The sequence below is a fragment of the Alternaria incomplexa genome (assembly GCF_024043165.1).
Source record: "Alternaria incomplexa strain BMP 0042 chromosome Unknown scaffold_4, whole genome shotgun sequence".
Taxonomy (NCBI): Eukaryota; Fungi; Ascomycota; class Dothideomycetes; order Pleosporales; family Pleosporaceae; genus Alternaria; species Alternaria incomplexa.
In genome coordinates, this window is record NW_026249853.1 from 343,621 (window position 1) to 366,088 (window position 22,468).

A 22,468-nucleotide genomic window follows, 5' to 3' on the forward strand; every position below is an offset into this window, starting at 1 on the left:
GCCCTTGCGAGATGGACGAAACATTTGGTGGATACGAGCGATATATTGGTCAACACATACACGGTTGTGACTCGAATGACTTGTACACTATGCTCGAATATTGCTTTGTTTGGTTGGAGCTGTAGTAACGCTGTTCCTCTTGTTCACATGCGTAGATCTCTCAGGCCTTCTTGAAGAAACTGGCTATGCTTCCCTGGCCTTTCTTGCCAGCATTTTTCGCTTTTGCCGAGCTCGTTGGCTTGGCTGGCGCTGGCTTAGCCTTCTTTGGTGCAGTTTCTTCTTCTGAGAAGGACTCCCAGACAGCCTCTTCCTTGGTCACTATGCACAGTCAGTGGGAGGGCAATCAGAGTGCACTGCCTACTTACCAAGATAGCCGTCCTCGTCCTTGACCTTTTTCTTTTTCATCACTCGTCTCCGGCCGCGTCTGCGACCGTTCTCCACTGTGACGGTAGCTTCGCCCTCGGTTGGCTCTGTGGTATCCGTCGCCGCTGTTGAAGGAGCTTCAGGCTGAGATTCCGCTGTGGCTGGTGCATCCGGCATTTCCTCATCTACACACGTCAGACGCTGCGATCATATCCAGCTCGAAAGACTTACCGTCATCTTCCATCATCTTGCGCAATCGTTCGGCTCGCTCCTCTCGGACTTTGCGGGCTGCCTCGATTTTCTCCTCATCGATCTTGATCTCGGGCTCATCATCGGGATCACCTTCATCCTCAGACATGCCTTCCATTGGTTCTAGCGAAATTAGTTGTATAACCAGAAAAGACTGTTTGTATACGTACCATCCTCAACCGGCGCTGGTGTGGACTCTTGTGACTTTTCCGCTTCTTTCGCCTTCGGTTTAGCCTTTGCAAAGGACTTGAATAGGTCGCTTGTCGCTTTGTCTTTCTTCGCCCCGGACTTCGAATCGCTCCTTTTCAGTGTAGTAGACCCCGCCGAGGGCTGTGGCGTCGAGCGACCGGATGTATTATCTTCGGACGCGCTGCCTCTTCTCGCAGACGCGGACGTCTCTTTTTCCTTCTTCGCGAAAGCGAAAGAGCCCTTCCCGGCAGGCTTCGTGATGGTCTTCGCAGCGGGCTTCGATGTAGCAGTAGGAGGAGCATACTTTGCAGTTCTTCGCTACAATGATGTTAGCGCGCCCGTGGAGCTGTAGCCATGCGCGTACCTTGATGTGTTCGTTTTGAATGGAACCATATGTTCTCCACCGCTCTAGAGGATCTTCGTCTGCGTACTCTGTTACGACCTCATGATTGCACAAAGACAGTACGCCGACAGCCTATATGCCTTAGTATTGGACCTGAAGCCTCCCAGGATCTCGTACCTTGAGCGGGCCGGGCTCCACACTGTAAATGTGAGCCGTGGATCCATCTTCAAACTCTGACCGAGTCTCTAGTGAAGCCGTCAGCTGGGTCCTGCCAATAGCATATGCCAATCGTACTTTCCAAGGCTTCCTCTCCTACCAATACAATCTTTGTCTCTTTGACACCTTCAGGTGCGGGTGTATCTTCGTCATCGGAGTCGCTAGCGTAATCAGAGTCTTCGGGCTCTTCTCGTTCGGGCATGGAGCTCATAAAGGGCGAGCTGCGCATGTCGGCGTCCTCGCGCTTCTGACGGGGGGCACCACTGGGTTTCACGGTTCGCTTAGGTGTGCCAGTCACGAGGTAGGTGGCGTGGACCGACTTGGGTTTCCGCGCGTTCTGGTTCCTTTGGAATTCGAAGAGCATCCTGTATCATGTGAGCCGGCATTCAGATGCTGGCAAGAGCTGCACGAACCGTTTCGCTGTGTTGACATTGGTGCTGGTCGCTCTACTGAGCAGCCTGTAGGTGACAGGCCTCTGCTCGGTAATCACCCGTGCAACGAGAAAGTCGTTGTAGTCTTCTCCCGCCATTGTGCGTTGTCGTGGCTGACGTAGTCGTCGCAGTGGTGATGGTGGAAGAAGTATCGAAAGCGCGTCGCGGGGTTGACTCAGAATCACGCGTCGTGCCTGCCAGAACTGACTCGGCGAACAAGGCACCCATTGTCGCCTGCAAAGTGCGTCACAACTCCACCTTACTCCATGATGAGCGCCGGAGAGGACGACGACCTGAAATTACAGCGAGCATCTGCATCGCTTCTGTCTGACTTCGAGAGGCTGCTACCACGACTACTGCGGAAACGGCAGCATGGCTCTGCCCTTGGTCCCGTCCGCCAACATGTCCGAACAGCAGACATGTACAAGGCATGCGGCTTGGTATGAACCCTATTAATCACTGTTCTCAATGGCTGTCTGACCTTTCCCAGATAGAGCCATTCCAGGAGGACCCCCAGATTCTAGACACCCACCTCAAAACCTTCATACCTCCACTCGTCGCCGCCTATTTAGAAGCAATATCGGCGAGCGCCACAGAAGGACCGAAACCAGGATTTGTGACTCTTACATACGCCGTATGCTCCGTCTTGAACACGTTCTGTAAAGTCCGAGGCGAAAAGGTCGTCAAAGGCTTCTTCAATAACGAACCACGTCATCTCGAAGCGATCTTGGGCGAGTTAGAAGCGACTGGAGTTGTTAAATCTGAAAATACCGATGCCCTACTGCAGGACACAGCTCGTCCCTGGATACAGCGCTATGTGCTGCTATTATGGCTCTCACAGTTACTACTCGCGCCCTTTCCCCTGGAGTCCATGTCTGGGTTGCAAGTTTCTGCAGAAACACCTGTAGCTCTTGGGCTGAAGCTCCCGGATGAACTTCCTGGTGTCACTCTTCGGGTAATTTCTCTTTGCATGTCAGGACTTCAATCCCCAACAAAGGAAAGAAGCGCCGCTGCAAGTCTCCTAGTGAGGACATGCGTGCGACCAGATATGCAAAAGCTAGGTTTACTGGATGCCATGGTCCAATGGTCCTTGTCTTTTTTCACAGACATATCCGAAGAGAAGACCGACATACATCAGTGTCTCGGAGTTCTCTCATTCCTGTCAGGGCTATTGGCCTCCGCTACGAATGAGGAGCTTGGCCCTTTCCTCGCTGCCATATACCTATCCTGCAGAAAGATACTGGATCAGCAGAGTCTCGCTTTTGTCAAGTCATCAGCTGTGGCTCGAAAGCTAGTTGTGAAAAGCTTGCGCAATGTCGTTTTGCATTGCCTACAGGCGACGTCAACCCTTCCTGGACTCGATTCAACCGTGGTATTGGAAGAAGTCATCGAATTTCTCCTTGAAGCACTCGCGGATGGTGACACACCAGTCAGATACGGTGCTAGCAAGGCGCTCAGCATCATCACTCTCAAATTGGACGCGGAGATGGCCAGCGAGGTTGTCGAAGCAATACTTGGCTCGCTCACAGAGAACATCTACTGGCAGGGGTCCAAGCGCAATTTGAACAGCGTGAACCCACTCCGATGGCACGGTTTGACTTTGACGTTGGCTCAGCTTCTCTATCGCAAAGCAATCTCTACCAGTCATTTGGCGGACGTTCTCAACGCTCTCCTACTTTCCCTCGGCTTTGAACAACGGTCGCCTACTGGAGGGTCCATCGGTACGAACGTACGCGATGCAGCTTGCTTCGGCATTTGGGCGCTCTCTCGCCGCTACCCCACCACTGACCTCCTTGCGGTCGAAACCGCGACAATAAGAGCTTCCGAGCACCTCAGATCATTACACGTGCCTCAAGTGCTGGCAATCGAATTGGTAGTTGCTGCTTGTCTCGATCCAGCAGGCAACATCAGAAGAGGCTCATCTGCTGCGCTTCAAGAACTTATAGGTCGCCACCCCAATACAATAGAAGAGGGCATATCACTCGTACAGATAGTCGACTTCCACGCTGTCGGGCTCCGCCAGCGCGCAATGTGCGACGTGGCGATCAAGGCTGGAGAACTACAATCTCTGTACTGGGAGGCCCTCTTCGGTGGTCTTTTAGATTGGAGAGGAACCGGCTCGTTAGATTCAGACTCACGTCTATTTGCAGCTGGGGCCATCGGGTCTCTTTCCAAGGCTCGGTCTCCTGCGGTAGTGCAGAAGATGTCTGATCAGGTCCGCGGCAAGCTTACGGCGTTGCGACCTCGCGAGGTTGAAGAGCGTCAAGGTTTAGTGACTGCTCTTGCGACCCTCGTTGACACGGCAGTAGCTATGCATGTGGACCAAGCGCCCGAAAATTCATGTGCGTCCTTGATGGCCCTTTGGACGTTATTCTCACGAGAATTAGATCTTGAGGACAAGGCATTCACTTCGCCGGCATTGCGACCCCAGTTCACCGCATCATCAGTATGTACATTCATCGGGGCAATCTCGAGACTCACCAATGGAACTGCCAGCAAGCTCTGGCCCCCAAGCCTACCTGTGGCACAGGTTTGTGATGTATTGGACCTTTGTCTCGCGCGTCATGAGGAGTCAGTCCTCGATGCTATTGCTGCCGCAATCCCTGCAATAGTCTCATTATTACCTAGGTTACCGGGGTCTGACACATTTGGCGTCGTTATGTCATGGCTGCTTCGTTTGGAGAACGAAGCATCGTACAATGGGTCGCGATGTTCCGGACATGCGATCGCTCTGGGAGCTGCGCATGGCAGCTTGGACAGCCTGGCATTCGACACTGAAAGGGACGTCCTCCAGCGGCGCATTGTAAAGGTGCTTACGTTCAGGTGCACATCAGCTGTGGCTATCGAGGCCCGAACGGTGGCATTACGTGCTTTGCGTTGTTTGCTTGGGAGCAAGAACCCTGAATCAACTCAGCTTGCTGCCGACGAAGAAGACCAGATTGCGAGCGCCTTGCACATTGCACTTAACGACTATACCATTACAGAACGGGGAGATGTTGGGTCACTCGTCCGACTCGAGGCCTTGAATACCGTTCGCTTGGCTTGGGCAAATGGAATTCTCACCGAGAAACGCAATGAACGCGAGTACGATATCTACGCCGACATCGTTCGACTATCTCTCGAAAAGCTTGATAAGATGCGCATGAACGCCGCTCAAGTCCTCCAGCTGAGAGAAGCTGGCGCCGCGACCACAGACGAGGTCTCCTCTCGGACCTACTTCCTGAATGCACTGATGTCATTACAAAAAACCAAAACCCCCGCGATCAGGGAAGCTATCTGTGTTGGTTTTGTCAGCTCCGCGGGGATGGGCTCCGAATCTGTGGTGCAGAACTCACGAGCAGCTTTGTTAGACTTTGTCGATATGCTACAAGACGAAGATACATCCGACGTTACGCAGTTTGCCTTGGTTGACTTTGCAAACTGCGTCCTGACACTCCTGAAGAACAACATCACCAACGACAGAGTTTTGCTTCCGCTACTAGAGGTCATCGCCTTCTTGTTTGACATGCAGATCATGCAGCGTCTTCAGTCGACGTCTTTCAAGTAAGAGCTCTCTCTTGGTGTTCCATATGCGCATGCGCTAATCGTCTTAGTTTCCGATCACTTCTTTCATATACGCAAAAAGCACACTTCAAGTCCACGCATATGCAAAAGCTTCACCTCGCGCTGGATTTGTATCGGGGCTTAGGTGTCATCCCAATGACCAGGAGCGACACGCTAGCCAAAGCTGTGAGCATGCTGTTACATCCGTTCCCGAAGGTATGCATAAGACAATCTATTGTCGCTGGCTTACGTTAATGATGTCTAGGTACGCATCACAACAGCGGAGACTCTCTGGTACTTGACTCACGAAGGAGGGTTGAAGCGTCACGACTGGACATTACCATCGAAGAGTCTGAAGCCAGCCGTAGATGAGATCAAGACATGCTTCGCGACAACAGCGGCTCAACCGCCATGCTGAGTACATGTTACCTGGGATTAACATACGACTCTTGGTCTTTAACGCAATTTCTATGCCTTTCATCTTGAATCTGTTTTTTTGGTCCATTACTCAAGCTGGAACGTCTTATGTCCTTGATTGCCCCTTACACGGAGTACGATAATCGCCCCTGTCTTCCAGCTGTGACGAGTGGCGCGAATGACCATGGGCATTTAACCATTGGCCTATCAAAGTCTGACGCTATACCCTGCAATTCTTATGTACTATAGAGGCGTTGCAGGGCGCTATACCCTGCTGCGAAGGTGGGGGCTGGGGGCCGCTTAGTGTTCGGTGGCACAGATGGACGGGCGCTTGTGTCAACGCGCATTCCCTCCTCTATCACCATCCTGAGTCTACCTACGCCTCTGACTCCAATTCTGACACCGAAAGTTATTTGTCATCCACAACAAGCCGATACCATGGCGCAAGACGCAGATGGTTTGAGCTACAGCCCAGACGATGATGAAAAGATCATCAAGATCAGGCTGAACAATGACGGGTTGGACCAAAGCGTTCTGGCCGCAAGAAGAGCAACGACACGTTTTCAAGCGGCCCCGATGCATAATCATCACAAATTCGCTGTCGCGGCATCAATGGTCTACCCGCCAGCTGATGGAGGAGCTCAGCGGCTTCGGATCATCACTAGGTCAGAACGGGATATCCTTGGGACGAAGGATGCGACACCTGAGCGCTGGCTGTGAGTCAATTCTTCCAATTCTTGGCACTTACTGACGATATGCAGACACATTCAGACTGACTGTATAAGCTTCGAGGCGTTTGAGGTACAAGTTCTACCCCAAGATTACTGATGCCAATCTAACAATTATAAAAGAGCGCCACACTCAACTTTGTGCTCGACTATGACGAAGACGCGACTCCGGTCGTGGGATATCTTTTGAGGCACATAAAAGATGAATTCGAAGAGCGAACCCCCCACGGCAGCTATATACGATCGGACACTGTTCTGCGATGCGACGGAATCGATCATGCACGATCCGATAAACCTGACATATCTGCTATCTTTGTTTCTTTCCCGTACTTTGACATCAGTGCGCTCAATCCCTCTCGTGCATCAAAAGATACATCACTACACGAAACCCGGTAAGTGTATAACTTCCATTGGCTGTATATGCGAAACGATGCACTGACATGATGCCGGATGGTGTGATAGAGGATTGTTCCAGTATAGATACCCGCAAGAAGGCGCGCAGGGTCGGGATGACGAACAAGTGTTTCGAAAATTTAAGCATGTGAGAAAGGGAGACTGTCTGCGAGTTCCTCAATTTTGGTCTATGGTCGTACAGTCCCACCTGATTATCACCTGCGGACCAAGTGCTCTTCAGGAGCTCTTCGAAGACGGTGTCGAGTTCATCTCTGAGAACTACCTTGTTGCAGACGGACCCAGTCTGGTTCATGTTACCGATTTTTACGGACAAGTCGCATACCTCCCACTCAAGCTGTGCTCAACATACGTCGCACTTTGTCGTAATATCGAGAGTAAGTGTCTCGATGGCAGCGAAAGAGATAATAAAGACTATGTCATACATGTTGGGTCAGACGAAGCAGCATTGGAGGCAGATCAATGGCCACACGTCATGAAATGCGAACGATCTGCAATGATTGTTCTGCGCCTCAGCCGGAAATTCGCGAGCCGGGCTATCTCTTCGGTCGATGGTTTGCGTATTGAACCAAGAACGATTGAGCACGGTAATCTGCGCTCTGATTGTGACTCCACAGACGATAACGAGACTCAGGCGCTTATCGTAAGGCGACCTCTGTAAGCGACTACTGGCCGGACGGATTCATTCTTGGCCTACTGCTGATTTATATACAGCAACGATGCCGAGCAAGGTCGCCAAGCCAGTTACTTTGTTGGACCGAGTGAGAGTTTAGCAAGGCAGGGCTACATGGTGAATGACCCCAGCTTACTCATGGATCGCAGCAACAGTATTGTTGGTCCGAAACCGGTCATATTCCGCCGTCCAACACGTATGATTAGGCCGTCTTTCGCATATGACGGCCTTCATGTCGCCAGGGCCATTACATATGAGAGCGAAAACGCTGTTCATATTAGCAGGAGTCTGGATGGGTCCGTTGTTGGCAGCAATAAAACTTCTGATGAGGCTCCATCGTGCGCGGAGGGAGTCGGTAATGCGTCGTCGAATTATGATCCAGTCGGGTCGTCCCACAGTCCAAAGGTATCTTGTTTACCAAACAGCATTGACGTAGAAGACAACGAAAAGCTTCCCAGCCCTTTCGAACTTACGGCTGATGTCTACGATACGCGAGAATACACAAAGGAAGATGCTCAGAGTTCGTTGTCGTTATCATCTCACTCAACCCACGAGCGAGATCATTTCGAGTCTGGAGAGGAAGAGGCGACATTAGGAGCGATACGAAATGCGATATCAGACAGTGAAGATGGCGTGAGACCCGGAATAAAAGCCAGAACTGTCGTTCCACAAAGTCGAACAGAGTCGTTCGTTACCACGCAAGATCTCTCGAGACCATTGGAAGAAGGCATAAAGGAGGAGGAGCTCATTGGATCAGATCCGTAGCTATAGGATGATCTAGAAATGACACAAGAAGAAGAGAGACGTCTCAAAGCCGAAGAGAACCATGGGGACCGAAGGGCACTCGTGGGACTACAGGTCAAAGATCTCAAAGGGCTGATAAGCGAAGAAGTTGCTGCTGCATTAAAACAAAACACTGACCAGGTCAACCGCGATGTTCAGAAGCAACTGGAACCTGAGCTTCGTGGTCGACTCGCCAAAGCTGGCTTTCTTCCAGACCTTATTGAAGCTATCGTCAAACAAGGGAATGGGACAACAACGGAAGGGGAAGACCAACCCCTATCTAACTATACAAGAGTACCTACGAGTCAGCTCGACGAGGCCACTTTGTTTCATTTCAATGTCCGATTCAAGCATGACATACGATCCCAACTACTGGATCATCTTCCCACATATGACAAGAGATGAGTTAGTGCCCATGTTTGATCACACACGCGAACGTCATCTGAACGCACATTCCGAAAGAGAGCGGGAAGAGCGATCGCGCGCTCAAACACAAGAGCGGCAAGAGCAACGTCCGCCCATGGACACTGTTCGATCTGACCGTGTAAGCACTTGTTGATCGAAACGCTTAGCTGTGTCAGCGCTGATTGCAATAGAATAGTGGAGCTTCACGTAAAAGCTCGGGGGGCAAAGATCGCACAGCCAAGACGTATCGAACACGAGAGGTTTCTCCAAGTCCCAAGTTTACAAGACTTAATACTGGTCTTCGTGTTCCACCGTTTCTTGCCTGGCAAACAACAGAAGACGCAGCAGAGCAGAATAACGATGAGAGTATCTACATACAGCTTACTCTCTTTGCTATTGACCAGGAGCTGACCAGGACGCGAACGGATGTAGCAAGATTACCAATCGACTCTGCGCATCCATTCGTACACTTGTATCAATCAGGTGCGCCCTTCACCGATGTCGAAGATTCCTCCTTAGAAGATGTCTCGGCATCACTAGTGTCCTGTTACGAGGCCTCTACCAGAGTCGTTAAAGGCACCACCGATTGCAACGAGCTAACTGTAATGGACGACACAAATGGCCTGATCCAGGTACTTGTTTCGGGCACCGGCATTGCCAACAGCGACATGTCAGGTGATGTTCAAATCGATGCAGAAGGTGAGACCTATGTCACGGCGAGAAGGGTCACACAATGGCAGACAGCTCTGATGTACAAACACACACAACGCATTTTCCAATCTACTATGGAGGTTATGGACCAATTTGTACCAAAGTACTACGACCATCAGCTCTTGCGCAGATGCTGGGGTGTGCTCAGGTACATCATCAAGGTAATTAATCTTTCTGAACGCGTCAGAGGGCCGTACACTATGAAATGCTACTTACACAATCTCCGCAGATCGTTGCCTTCATGAGCATCAGGAGCTCTATGTTACAAGATCGGGAGAAGTTGGGGCTTAGAATCGACTTACGCAATCCGTGAACTTCCTCACAAAGAATATGCGAAGCTACACAAGATTTCTGTCCTGCCTTCTCCCATAGGTCAGTGTGACATTTGTGAGCGGGCGAGGTATTATTCGAACGCGGATGAAGCTTTCGAACATCTGCGACGCGACCACATTAGCAAAACAGATCAACCTTCACATTACTCCCGGACACAGCTATCTCATTGGGTTATGTCGTCTCAGCTGGCTAATGTGGAGGAGAAAAACGATCTCATCGTCGAGTATCTCAGTGCCCTGGCACTGCGTATTGAGGCGTTGCGCTCTAAAGCAATTGATATTCGCAACAGTGTCGCAAATGAGAGAGACGAAAAGCCGAGCGAATACCTCCTACCGCTGTCGCTTGTGAAAGCAGCAGAGAAGATTCTCCAGACGATCGATACCTGCGGGTATAGTGTCCGAGAAATGCACAATTTCGACAAAGCCGATACGATGCCTTCTATTTCACGGAACGAACTCAAAACTCATATGAATTTGCTTTCCTACTTTGGCTCAGCAGCTTCTACCGCGCTTTCATCAGCGCGTAAAGAGCTAATGATCATGGCGCATACCGGCAGCCATAGGGGAGCGGTGCAAAACTTCCGCAGTACTCCTGAGGTTACTCTGTTCATATGTCTCATCCATCTTTGGTCAAGAACAATATCGCAGAATCTATCTGTGCCTGACTTGTACAGAGAGAATCTTTCGGTCATGGTATGTGCACCTTTTACCTCAGCCAGAGAACTACACCCTAACAAGACATAGCAATACAAAGCTAACCGGCGGCCGTCGAAGCTTGCCCTTCGAGAACTGTACCTCTTGGAAGAGGAATTCGAGATGGTAGCCTCCATATGTGCTCAACAACGCCGCATGATCAATGATTGCTACGACGTCATCTATCCCTGGAGCTATCGCATCGCGACCAAAGAGTGCTACAGAGCCTACAAAGACATCGCATTTCCCCTCATGACACACATATTTGATGATCCTGTTGGTATGGGGGCAACCCTTACAGGAATAAAACAAATACGGGCGTCGTTCGATAAGACCAAGGAGGTGCTCCGCCACAACGTTGAAGTCTCAGAAGAAAGCAACTCGAAAGCCATCAGGGTATTTACTCTAGTGACAATCGTGTTTCTTCCTCTTTCTTTCATCTCTTCCGTATTCGGCACGAACACTACAGATATAAGAGACATGAGCAGCTCGCAAGCTCTCTTTTGGGTCATTGCCATTCCTGCCACAACGCTGATTGGAGGACTCTCCTTGATGATCGCATATCATGGAACGTACATGTGGGCTAAGGTACGCGCGATGGGCGATGCTATGTGGGGATCAGAGAAGCTATCGCGCGGGCGACGTGCATGGAAACGAAAGCCAAAAGACGTGGAAAAGGTAGACGATGGCGAGATTGCAGATACACGGCCTCTGGGACCAGGTCATCTCCGGAGAAGTAAGACAGTCTTGAACGTCGTTGGGTCGAAGAAACCAAGGAAGTTCAGGTGAGTAGGAGTTTGACGGGGACAGTCTTACTATAGCCCGTCCTTTCGATAGCTGTCTCTTACTATCCGTTATCATGGCCGGCCAAATCTAGGCTCTGTGGGCACGTTTACAGTCTCGCTTTTATCCTGTCTCCATCCAAGGTGTCCAGGACTTGCTTCTCTGCTTCCCACGCACTTCCCCAGCCGCTTTGATATCCATAGCCAGCATGTCCGTAGCTATGCACTACTTCAACTCCATCAATCTTCTCTCTCTCGACCCTTGGACCGCCAATCCTCATAGGGCGCAGACCAACACCATGTCTAATGACACTCAGCTCGGTCACCTTTCCAGTCTTCGGTACTAGCGACGGACACAGGTCGATGGAGCGTTGCATGATGCGCTGTGCGAGGTTGGGGTCAGGTTGCGATTCCCAAGAGTGGTGTTGTAAACAGCCTCCGAGGATTGTCCCACCACCGACTGCGCGCTGCATGATGTACGTAGCCTCTTCACTGCCATCGTCGGTACCGCTTACTGTCACCATGACACCGGGCTCGTTCCGCGCTAGAACAATTTGACCGCGTCCAGGGTACACGTTGCTGTCCATAACGCCTCCGAGTGTGGAGGCTAGAAGACCAGTACAGTTCACGACGGCATTTGCATCCCCCGAGGTATGGAAGCTGCCTGCTTCAGAGATATGGGAGAGTATACCGCGCTTGATGGTCACACCAGCCTTCACGCACTGTCCCACGATCCAGGGAAGATATACAGCAGTGTTTATGCATACTGAAGTAAACTCCGTGCCCCTGTCACAGCCTTCTGGGAGTTCAGATTTGGACAGTACGCGGAACTAAGAAGCATCAGCATGGCTTCACGCAAGCAACGTAGGTGAGTGTATGGACACCGAGTTGGGATAGGCTCTACATACATTCGGCACAACGTCCTTGAACCATGCGTCTTCTTTGGTCAGCTCTTCAAACCACTGCCCTGTAGCGGTGCCTGCATCTTTCTCCCGCCCATAGGCCCTCGTCGCCTGGTAGTGGATGCCTGCTTCGGGTATTTCACGACAGATTCGATCGAGCTCACTCCAGGTAGCTTTCTCGAACCTTTGCAGATTGGAACCTGGCTTGCCGACAGGAAAGTAGTTTGCTCCAGCCCAGGGTGATGCATACTCTATGTCGTAGTCGCCGGGCATGTGCTTGGCTACGACGGTAATGCTGAGGTCCTTGTGCTTGGAGAGCACGAGGGCTGTGGAGAGGCCGATGACGCCTGCTCTGGGGTGGTGTTAGTGCGGTCTTGAGGTTGCCGCCCAAGACGGATTAGACATGTTGGAGAGTCATAGGCGAGGATGAGTACATATTACTACGGGACGTGGAGGGGCAACACAAAATATCATGACAGCATTGATAGGCGAGCTTACCCGACAACGACGACATTCTTCTGGTTGGCCATGGTGGCAGCTCAGAGTCAGAGCGATGGCTGCTGCCTTGACGCACCCGTGATATGCCGTGGGGTGACTGAACAGGACTTGCTATCGCCGTGGATGCGGAGCCTGATGAGGATGGCGGGGTCATGCCTTGTATCCCCGGCTCGCCTATTGGCTCCTTCCCGCACACGAGACAAAACGCGTGCGCACATGCGAGCTTTGTTTACTGACCAACTGGCCTGCTTGCTATTCTAAAGCTATTATAACGCTGGCCCCGGCCCCCTTCACTTTTGTGCTATTGTCCAGATTATTGAGCAAACTCGGTTCTCGCCCACTTGCACGCGCTTTTTGCCCTTCACCGCCGATATATCGCGAAAAACAGTCGGGCCTGCCCCATCGGCTAGCTGGGGGAGCTCTGTGGTCCGTGACATCATTGCAGGCTCCGAGGTATGTAGGCCGAAGATTTTTCCGTACCATCTGGAGCTTTAGTTTCTGTCGTTTGAAAAGTACAAGAAGGCGCTGTCCCGGTGTCTGGTTGGCTGACGTCTGATTGTACTTCTCCAGGCTCCTGAGCGCGAGCTGTCCTGACTCGGGGCGGAGATCGTTGTTCCTGCGACCCGCCAAGCTGAGCCATCCCTGTCGCCGTGTCCCTTCGAGAGCCTCAAGAGTTCGGGCGCGTCACAAAGATATTCATCATTCACGTTCACCGGCCACGACCTTCACCAACTTGGCGTGGCCGGCCCAGCCCTCTCTACAATAGCAACTGTCGCACCTAAGCTCAACCCTCATCCATGACCCCGTCACCCCACTCCTGTGCCTTCCTCTTTGCATTACACCGACTTCTCCTGTCCAACACGCACGCTTGATACACCACCGCCAATATGGCTACCCGAAGACAGCGGGCCAACTCGCCTGAATTCCCCATACTCGAGGCCAATGCCCTGTATGCCAGCCAGATCCGCGGCGATGGTGAGCTTAATTACCCCATATTCCATGTTCAAGGCTGACTTTGCCCAAGGCAACTGCCTCTTCAACGCCCTGTCTGACCAGCTTTACGGCAACCAAGATATGCACGAGGTGCTGCGCACCACCACCATAGAGCACATGAAGGACAGCGCCGACTTCTACCGCCAGTACATGGCCTGCAACACGGTGCGACGGAACCCCAAGCGCAAGACTGCAGCAGCTGCCGCCAACCGCCTTGACACCACTTGCTACACCGACGAGCAGCTGCAACAGCAGTTTGAAGAGCATGTCGAGAAGATGGGCCAGCCCGGCGAGTGGGCCGACAACATGGAAGTCTCAGCATTTGCCTCTGCCCTCAACGTCAATGTCCGCCTCTGGCAGGCTGACTACACCTACCTCTTCTCGCCCCGCACATGCTACACGTCGAACGAGGGCCTGGCTGCTCAGGATAGCCGCCAGACACTTCACATTGCCTATCACGTAAGTCATGCCACCACTGACTACCCCGCTGGCACAGTACTGACGTGCCAATTAGACTTGGGAGCATTACTCTTCCGTCCGCAATATCGCCGGACCTCACAGCGGCCCCCCTGACGTCAACATCGTACCCCAGGTCATCTCCAAGAAGCGACCTAGCCCTAGTGTCGACGGTGACGATGATGACCAGCGCCGCCGCTCACGAAAGCGCCGCTCGCCTCTGCCGCTCTTCGACTCCGACTCTACACCAGAGGGCACCGAGAGCTCGTCAGATGAATCAAACGGATTCGCAGCGTCGCAGCGGTCCAACACTGAAATTCCTCAACCAGAGCCCGTGAAGGTTAAGCTCACCATCAAGCTCCGCGGTCTTCGCACCTCAGATACCTCCTCCCCTACTCCATCCTGCACGACCTCTCGCGCACCTACGCCCGCACCACCTTCCACACAAACCCCATCAGAGCCCAAGAAGACGGCTCCCGCAGCACCCAAGAGTGTTGCTGTGGCAGAGACCACACCCGCTGCTACCGCCTAGTAGGCTTGGTAGCATCATGGCCTTACGACGACGGACACCGATTCACGGTTCACATTGATGACGCTGACGATGATACCCCAGCATAACATTGGGCGCTTATTATTCCCGGGTTATTTTCCTTTTCCTTCTTTGCATAGCATACGAGCATTGGCAGGGGCTGTCTGTTACACATCGTTGCATATGCCAGCATGACTGACGGGTGCCAAAGTGCTTGGGCCGCGCTCTGTTCACTGGCTTTGGCGTTTGGGGGTTACGCTTGCGTTTCCGCATGGATGATGATGGCTCATCTCTTGGGATATGACTGAACCTAGAAATGAGAAACCATTACTGCTGTTGACTTGTCTTTGCTTGATTTGTGTGTGTGATGTTCAGCATGCGTGAAGCTATCGATGAGTACGTCTTGATCGTCATGAGCATTATGCATATCTACCGTCTATTCAAATCCCTCACCCTTGGCGTCCACCTCGCCCTTCGGTCTCTCAAGCGCTGGACTTAGAGGCCCTACTATATCAACAGGTGGCACCTGAACCCCAATTAAGCTCTTCCTATGCAACCGCGGGCTCTTATCCAACGTCTCAGCTTCCTCTTCCACCTCCGGACTTTGACTACCGTCCTCATCGCCCTCTCCATGCTCACTACCGTAACCCTGATTTGCCAGCCTCAAGCCCATGATCTGCTGTCTCAACTCATCCACAAATCGCTGCATGTCCTCAAACGGTAGTCTAACGGCTCCTCCATCGGCGTTCTCAGCTTGGGTGTTGTATAGCCTGAGCGCTGTGTCGAGGGCGCGTTCCGCTTGTTGCGACTTGTCCAGTCTGTACCAGTTCTCGCTGGCAAGCACAGCCCAAAGCGCTGCTTTCCGACGTCGGCTTCCTAGTTTGTACATGCCGACGCCAGTGCGCACAGCATAGCAAGCTGAGATGCGTTCTGTAATGAGGGCGTGGCCTATCGAGCCCACAAGACCTGTTTCTAAAATGCGGGTTGCCCAGCGTGCGGCGTCGTCTGCGGCCGAGGAGCCACGGAGGCGCAGGAGCTCGAAGCTGAGGGCGAGGGTGCGGAGAGCATAGTACGGCGCTGCGCTGCGCTGGCGGTCGGTATACGAGTACGATGCAGCTTCTATCCACGCATCGATGTTTTCAGCGCGAGATTTGGAGGACAATGGTGTGGGTGCCATGAGAGCCGACAAAGCGGCCATTTCAGCAGCACCAGCGTAATGCCGCCATGCTTTGTCGTTTTGAAAGTCTGTCCTTAGAATATCGTAAGTGCTCAATGCCAGTTTCCAATCGCGCAGCATAAAGCAATAATCTGCTAGCCGTCGCATGATGGCTTCGGGGGCGTCGGGACGGTAGAATCCCTGTAGGCTGTCGTAGTTGGAGTTCCCTGATGCAGTCGAGGATGATGAGGAGGTTCTTGAGCCGCCAAAGGGTGTCCAACGTTTTGATAGAGACATGAAGCGGCCAGACAGACCGCGGCGTCGGGACAGGATCTGCTCGTTCCAGGTTGAGACGCTGCGCTCCATATTGGGTATTATGGACTGTGTGACTAGTTCACGGATGAAGGTACGCAAGCTACTGATGTCGGAATCGGGAAAGTAGGGTGTCGGGTCTGTTATGTCGTCCGTGGTTTCTATTTGCATAGTCAGCACGCAAGGTTAATATTAGGTTTACACTGTCAGAATTACCTCGCCTCTGAATCTCTGCTAGCTCTTCTCCTGCAGACATCCATTCGCACGTCGGCAAACGTACGCTGTCATCGTCTGAAGCTATGCATTGCTGACTCTTCAGTCGCAGTAAGTGGCAGTGCAGACCAAAATGTCGTTTCATCGAATCGAATGTCTGGTTGGACTTGGCGATGTCCCCAGTCTCCTCATCGTGTATCAGGACGTAATATCGTAAAAAGTCGTTCTCTACCCATTGCGGAAAACGGAGATCGCCGTCATGCTGGCGATTGTAAAGCCTCCGCAGCTCTTCTATAGGGTGTGGATTCCGTGATGAGATGGCTATTATGCCAGCCACTGGGTGGGAGAAGGTTTCGTGAGGTACCACCGGTAGCCCTGATAACAGCCTTCGTAGATATAGAGTATGAAATGGTGAAGCGGTGCCGTCCGTCTGCGTGGCTGTTGCGTCGCCCTTGCTCATGTAGTCGGACACGGGGGATTGTTTGTTGAACTCGGAGTACTGCAGATGTCGGTCGACTAGCTCTTCGATTTGTGACACATCGCCTCCTGACCGTCGCGGTCGCCGTGTGGAGCTCGAAGATGTCCGTTGGCCACCTGTGTCCACGCGCAAGTCTGGATATGCATCGTCTACGCCTATGAAGCGCACACCAAAGTCCTCCCAGCTCTTGCTTGCCCCATTGCTATCTCGTATCGTGACCTTTCCGGGCACTGCCTCCCCGAATGGCCGCAGAAGTTGTAGTAGCCCGCCCTCCAATCCCTTGCCCCGAATCAGCTCTTCCGTCTCCGCGTCCGCAAGCACAGCGACGCATGGCACAAACGCCCGTTGTATAAGCGCGCGGTACTCGTCCGATACTCCCGGCGGCAGGCTGTTTGGCGTCCCTGTCCCACTCAGTCTTGAGCCCGGCGAGAAGACGGAGCCCTGTACGGTGCTCTGGGTGGGGGTTGCGGCGCCGGAGTTGGGGCGCGACGTGGATATGCTCGTGGTGGACTCGAACAGCTTGGAGAGGCTTGGGTTGGAGCGGCGGTAGGGGAGGCTGGCGAGAGAGGAAGCCGGGGATGCGCGCTGTTTGGGCAGTATCATCGACGCCTCCACATCGGCTGGGTACTTTGGGGGTTTCGGCGTGGCATCCTGAGGCGGCGTCATGAGAGGCTAGGGCGCGGCGCCCGCGGGGTTCTGGATGCGCGCGGAAGTTCTGAGGCAGTCGGCATGTATTCTGATTGTCGTGTGCTGGACTTGGCAGCAGTGAAGCGCTCCTTTACTCAGCCGCCCGTTTGTAGCTGCGCGAGTGTGACGACGTTGGGTGGTGCATCATCGCGGTTGCGGCCGCTGCGCTTTGTGACTGGACGAAATGCGGCATCTCCATCAGCACACAACCGTTCCCTATCGTCGCACATGTGTCTGCAGACATAACACACAACGCATACTTCAACCTTCTTGTCTGTCCTTACGGCGCTTTGCGAGCTAGAACCTCATCGCAGCAATCCTTCTGACTCATATGGATGTCGTTGATGAGTCGAGCCTTCCTCTGTTCAACGCGGACAATTTCACTACTATACAAACGTGACTTCCCTGCACCCACACTTCGGCCACTATCACGATCGCTTCTGCTCTCCAGAACCTTCTCTGCTCTCACTCTACAGCCAACTCGTATGTCCCGGACCGGCTCACCATCCGAAGACCAACAACCAAACGCTAAACGGCGCAAAATTGGCCGGCCCTCACCCAAATTCATTCACCCCTACGGCACTATGGCGTCGACGGATAATGCCGAATCAGCCCAGTTGGAACTCACCGAGGTCGAATCTAAGCTCAGACAGCTTCTACTGGACGTGGCTGCTTACATAGACGAAGCACCCTCAAGCAGCGATGTCACTGGTGAGCAGGTTCCAGAAGAGCTAGCGAAGGAAAAGATTGTATTGCGTTGGACTGGCGGATGGGTGCGCGACAAGCTCCTCGAAGTTGGCAGTCATGATATCGACGTTGCTATCAACAAGATGACTGGTGAGCATTTCGGCCTAAAGATGCAAGAGTATCTCGAGATACCAGGCAATGCTGAAAAGCACGGTCTGATCGACAAAAACGACGACCTCAGCGGACGCGACAAGACGAAGAAGATTGCACCGGGGCTGCACAAGATCCAGGCAAACCCCGAAAAGTCAAAGAACCTCGAGACCGCAACTACCAAGATCATGGGTATCGACTTGGACCTTGTCAATCTGAGGAAAGAGACATATAACGAAGTCTCTCGTAACCCAGAGATGGAATTTGGTACAGCGGAAGAGGACGCTATGCGGCGCGACGCTACCGTCAACGCCATGTTCTACAATCTCCACACTTGTCAGGTCGAAGACTTTACTGGACAGGGACACAAAGACATGGCTTCCAAGATCATCCGTACTCCACTAGAGCCTTACCAGACCTTCAAAGATGATCCGCTCCGGGTACTGCGGCTGATCCGCTTTGCTAGCCGCCTCGATTACACGATCGAGCCGGAGACAGCAAAGGCAATGGGCAACGCAGAGATACAAGACGTCTTAAAGATCAAAATCAGTCGTGAAAGAGTCGGAATTGAGCTCGAGAAGATGTTGAAGGGTCCCAGACCACGTATGGCTCTAGAGCTGATCGACCAGTTCGGCCTTTACAGGACAGTCTTCACAGATCCTACCCGCGAGCTATCTGAACCGGATACAGCCTACTTCAAGCCAGCATACAACTTTGTTGAGACCATCATCGAGAAGAATGCCGATGTACCAGCTGCTATCCCCGATACCCTGCTGAGAAACGAGGACGAGAGGTATCTAGCTTGGGTTTGCGCAACCATGATGCCTTGGATGGATGCACCCACAATACCTCATCAGAAGCCACTACAGCGACCTTACTTCGCTGCTTATCTAGTAGCTCGCGAAGGGTTCAAGGCCCCAAATAAGATCTGCGACGTCATTGCGTCTGCTTTGAGCAACAGCGAGGAAATTCGCAACGTCGTCGCTCGGTGCGCCAAGGGACTTCGGAGACCGGATACCATCAACCCGACAGAGGATGCCACTGCCAGGGATACTTTGGGCATGGCTATCCGTCGTTGGAGCTCGAGCTGGAGGACGCAAGTCTTTATGAACCTCGTCTACGAGATTGTGCTTGGGCGGGTGTCAAAAGATGGTCAGTGTTGCCAATTTGCTTACTTGGACATTGCTAATTATTTCTAGAAATTCTTCGATCATATGACAGCTTCCTTGCCCGGGTTACCGAGCTCAAGATTCTTGATGTCGACACGTTCAGACCTCTTCTCAAAGGTACAGACCTTGCCAAGGCACTTGGTACCAAGCCTGGCCCTTGGATGAAGGACGCCCTCGATGTCGTTATGGCCTGGCAGCTACGTAATCCCGACACAACTGATCCCACCGCTGCCATTGAGGCCGTAAAGGCTTCTAAGGACGGACAAACTGATAGTGAGCTTTCCCTTCGCCTGGCACATCACTTTCTTCAGCTTACCATCCCACCTCTCTTTCCGCAGAATAAGCCCACGTCGAATGCGCTGGAAGCTTCGCGGCAACCGGCCCCTTGGAAAGACACTGGGAATCAGTATGCCTTGGACCTGCTGGAATGGGCGACCAGCACACTCGATCGGAAAACGATAGAAGGGAAATGGCATTTGCTGATGCCTCCAATACTGAAGATGATGGACGACATTGATATGAAATGGAAAGCGAGAGGATGCCACATGCTCGGTCTGTTACTCGAGAATCTGCACCAGAAGATCGGGATAGACGCTGAGAAGAATTCATCGATAGCCGTGCAGAGTTCCACAAGCTTCCTGCAGCGCACTGGGTATCACAACATCTTTACTGAGGCTCTGTTCCCCATGTTCACCTACATCCCTTCCATCACACCGGAAAACAAATCTGTCACGCTTTTCAGAGAAGTGTTCCCTACTATCATCTCACTCGCCCAGCTCCTTCCGACAGACCCCAGCAAAGGCCCCTCCCGAGAACGCTTCTTGGACAAAATTTTGCGTGAAGGGGTCCTCTCTCCTCTTGCACATTTCCCTACACCCTCGTCGTACCCGGAATTGGCCACCTTGATCATGTCACACGTCCCCGTATTATTAGGCCACATGGGCATTGATTGCGTCAAGCACCTTCGCGACCTTGTGCCTCTGATCTCAGCTATACTGCAGGAGCCGTTCGCACTTAGTCACAAGCCCCTCCTTCTTTCAGCGCTGAAAGCGCTGCAAAGCGTGCTACTTAATGCGTGGCCTAGGCTACCGGGGTACAGGGGAGCAATCATGATGGGCATATGTTTGCTGTGGGCTCGGTGTGTAGAAGAGCGAAAGAAGGCCGGTAGTCAGGACATCGAGGAAATAACAAGCCAAACACAGGAATCGGTCGCTATGCTGGACGCGATTATGCAGGCTACCGAGACGGACGGACTAGCGAAAGTCTGGGAGCAGGAAAAGCAGGATTTGATGCAGGCCTCATCTGGAGTTGAGGAATTATTTGACGAGTGTGTGACCGGACAATAGTAAGGACACGTTCTCTGCGTGTCAATGAGTAGTACTTTAGCAGCCAGAAGAAGCTGCATTCATTCCGTCCTTTTACGGTGTGATGTGCAGTATGTTGGGCAGTAACAAAATCATACAAAGCTAGCGCGTTGGAACCAGCAAAGCAGGATGGATGTTTTGTGATGATCGAGTTCTTCACATCCTTGCACAGCGTGGTTGCTGCACAGTGACGACAGGCACGTGGGTACCGCCTGCAGCGATTGATTCAGATGGCCCACATGCAGGCTAACGGTTTTAGCCATGCATCGAGTGTCAGAAACAGGAAGCTGTTCTTTCCTCGGAAGACGATGCCGCACACGTCGAACGTATGAGTGGGCATTCGCGAATAGTTGCATCAGGCGACAACGTCAAGTCTGCCTGCGTTGCCGTGGGGTCCGTGGCTATGCGGGGCGACAGCTTGGCGTGTAATCGGTGTTTACACAGCCCAGATGTCAGGTCAGATACGAACTCGGGTCCTGACTGCTGCAACAATGCTGTGTAGACATTGCAACCTTCCACATGCTACTCACGGGCAGAGGGCCGTTTGAGACTGCGCGCGGTGTTCTTGAAAGTGGTTCCTGGGCGCTGGCTACTGTACTCGAGTCAATAGCGGCCCGCACACCCCTGCCGGGGACGAGGATGCCATTGGACGCCTTTTTTCGACGAACGCGCGTCTCACGCTCAATAAGACGATGCTGGGGATATGTGATCTCAGTATGATGCCCGTGATGTAGAAGAGGTGTTGCTTGGCGGCATGGGTTTGGAGTGGGCCACTGTCGCATGCACATCAGAGAGTGTACTCCAAGTAAGCGCGACTGCGGTGCTGCTGCGCTGGATGATTATAGACGGAGGCGCATCCGTCTGACGGAGATATATGCTGGAGGCGTGGGTGAAACGCGGGGCCAATGAAGAAGGCGCAATCTGACTATTCTGGATCATTTCGCTAGTGCAGGTGGCGCTTCCCCGAAATCTGCCTGAGCGACTTCACGATGCTCGACGGCAAGTGACTACGTCGCCGAGAAGACGGGCGTAGATATGGATGCATGAGTGGTTCGCGACCGCGGCGCACGAATGAAGACTCGCAAATACTAAACCCGACGCGTCTGGCGCATGCAGAGTCTCGACGTAAAGCCGATCGGCAGCGCTCAACAAGCGTGGGCGGGACTCAGCCTCGTTAAGGTGGTTGCTTAGGGCTAGGGGGCATGTCACGGCCACTTCTTCCCGCCGCGTCCATTGCACCTCGTCCTGCTCCGACACATGTCCTCTGCTCCGGGCCCGCCGTGACTCTCTCTACACTTCGTCGCGGCACATCTCCACGGCGACATTAGCAGCTCGAGGGGTGCGCGCCGCCCAGCAGCCACGCCTGTGCCGACACCTCTCCCAAGATCATGGCCAGAGCTTATTTCGCGTCCAATCCCTCCACATCCACCACGACGACCTGTCTAGCTAGCTCTGCCCAGACTTGCACTACGACCACCACCCTACCCTCCGCTGCGTCGCCGCCCCCGCCAACTCCCTACAACTTCGCGCGCCTCGTCGGCTCCTCCTCTTCGTACCCCAAGGCCGAGGACCACGGCGACTCCAGGTTCAAGAGGTTGCCAATGC

The 22,468-nt window shown here is 52.9% G+C and overlaps 8 protein-coding genes across 8 annotated transcripts; 5 read left to right on the forward strand and 3 right to left on the reverse strand.

The window, feature by feature from the left end:
• Nucleotides 1-160: 160 nt before the first annotated feature.
• Nucleotides 161-1,889, reverse strand: J4E90_003314 (uncharacterized protein; the record flags this gene model as incomplete). The annotated part of the gene is made up of 8 exons (XM_051432885.1): nucleotides 161-318; nucleotides 366-548; nucleotides 595-735; nucleotides 783-1,119; nucleotides 1,166-1,276; nucleotides 1,322-1,389; nucleotides 1,439-1,725; nucleotides 1,774-1,889. 8 exons carry the CDS (start codon nucleotides 1,887-1,889, stop codon nucleotides 161-163), a joined length of 1,401 nt encoding a protein of 466 aa, XP_051292783.1.
• A 171-nt stretch (nucleotides 1,890-2,060) lies between these two features.
• J4E90_003315 (uncharacterized protein) lies at nucleotides 2,061-5,752 on the forward strand (the record flags this gene model as incomplete). The annotated part of the gene is made up of 4 exons (XM_051432886.1): nucleotides 2,061-2,231; nucleotides 2,282-5,334; nucleotides 5,385-5,550; nucleotides 5,600-5,752. The coding sequence occupies 4 exons, from the start codon at nucleotides 2,061-2,063 to the stop codon at nucleotides 5,750-5,752; spliced, it is 3,543 nt and encodes a 1,180-aa protein (XP_051292784.1).
• Nucleotides 5,753-8,346: 2,594 nt separating this feature from the next.
• On the forward strand, nucleotides 8,347-8,894 carry J4E90_003316 (uncharacterized protein; the record flags this gene model as incomplete). The annotated part of the gene is made up of 2 exons (XM_051432887.1): nucleotides 8,347-8,530; nucleotides 8,809-8,894. The coding sequence occupies 2 exons, from the start codon at nucleotides 8,347-8,349 to the stop codon at nucleotides 8,892-8,894; spliced, it is 270 nt and encodes an 89-aa protein (XP_051292785.1).
• Nucleotides 8,895-9,356: 462 nt separating this feature from the next.
• On the forward strand, nucleotides 9,357-11,276 carry J4E90_003317 (uncharacterized protein; the record flags this gene model as incomplete). The annotated part of the gene is made up of 3 exons (XM_051432888.1): nucleotides 9,357-9,623; nucleotides 9,996-10,487; nucleotides 10,539-11,276. 3 exons carry the CDS (start codon nucleotides 9,357-9,359, stop codon nucleotides 11,274-11,276), a joined length of 1,497 nt encoding a protein of 498 aa, XP_051292786.1.
• Nucleotides 11,277-11,379: 103 nt separating this feature from the next.
• J4E90_003318 (uncharacterized protein) lies at nucleotides 11,380-12,701 on the reverse strand (the record flags this gene model as incomplete). Its single annotated transcript, XM_051432889.1, has 3 exons — nucleotides 11,380-12,099; nucleotides 12,178-12,523; nucleotides 12,670-12,701. 3 exons carry the CDS (start codon nucleotides 12,699-12,701, stop codon nucleotides 11,380-11,382), a joined length of 1,098 nt encoding a protein of 365 aa, XP_051292787.1.
• Nucleotides 12,702-13,556: 855 nt separating this feature from the next.
• On the forward strand, nucleotides 13,557-14,650 carry J4E90_003319 (uncharacterized protein; the record flags this gene model as incomplete). Its single annotated transcript, XM_051432890.1, has 3 exons — nucleotides 13,557-13,644; nucleotides 13,694-14,121; nucleotides 14,177-14,650. 3 exons carry the CDS (start codon nucleotides 13,557-13,559, stop codon nucleotides 14,648-14,650), a joined length of 990 nt encoding a protein of 329 aa, XP_051292788.1.
• Nucleotides 14,651-15,083: 433 nt separating this feature from the next.
• On the reverse strand, nucleotides 15,084-17,472 carry J4E90_003320 (uncharacterized protein; the record flags this gene model as incomplete). The annotated part of the gene is made up of 2 exons (XM_051432891.1): nucleotides 15,084-16,276; nucleotides 16,332-17,472. 2 exons carry the CDS (start codon nucleotides 17,470-17,472, stop codon nucleotides 15,084-15,086), a joined length of 2,334 nt encoding a protein of 777 aa, XP_051292789.1.
• Nucleotides 17,473-17,978: 506 nt separating this feature from the next.
• On the forward strand, nucleotides 17,979-20,845 carry J4E90_003321 (uncharacterized protein; the record flags this gene model as incomplete). The annotated part of the gene is made up of 2 exons (XM_051432892.1): nucleotides 17,979-19,482; nucleotides 19,530-20,845. 2 exons carry the CDS (start codon nucleotides 17,979-17,981, stop codon nucleotides 20,843-20,845), a joined length of 2,820 nt encoding a protein of 939 aa, XP_051292790.1.
• Nucleotides 20,846-22,468: the final 1,623 nt, after the last annotated feature.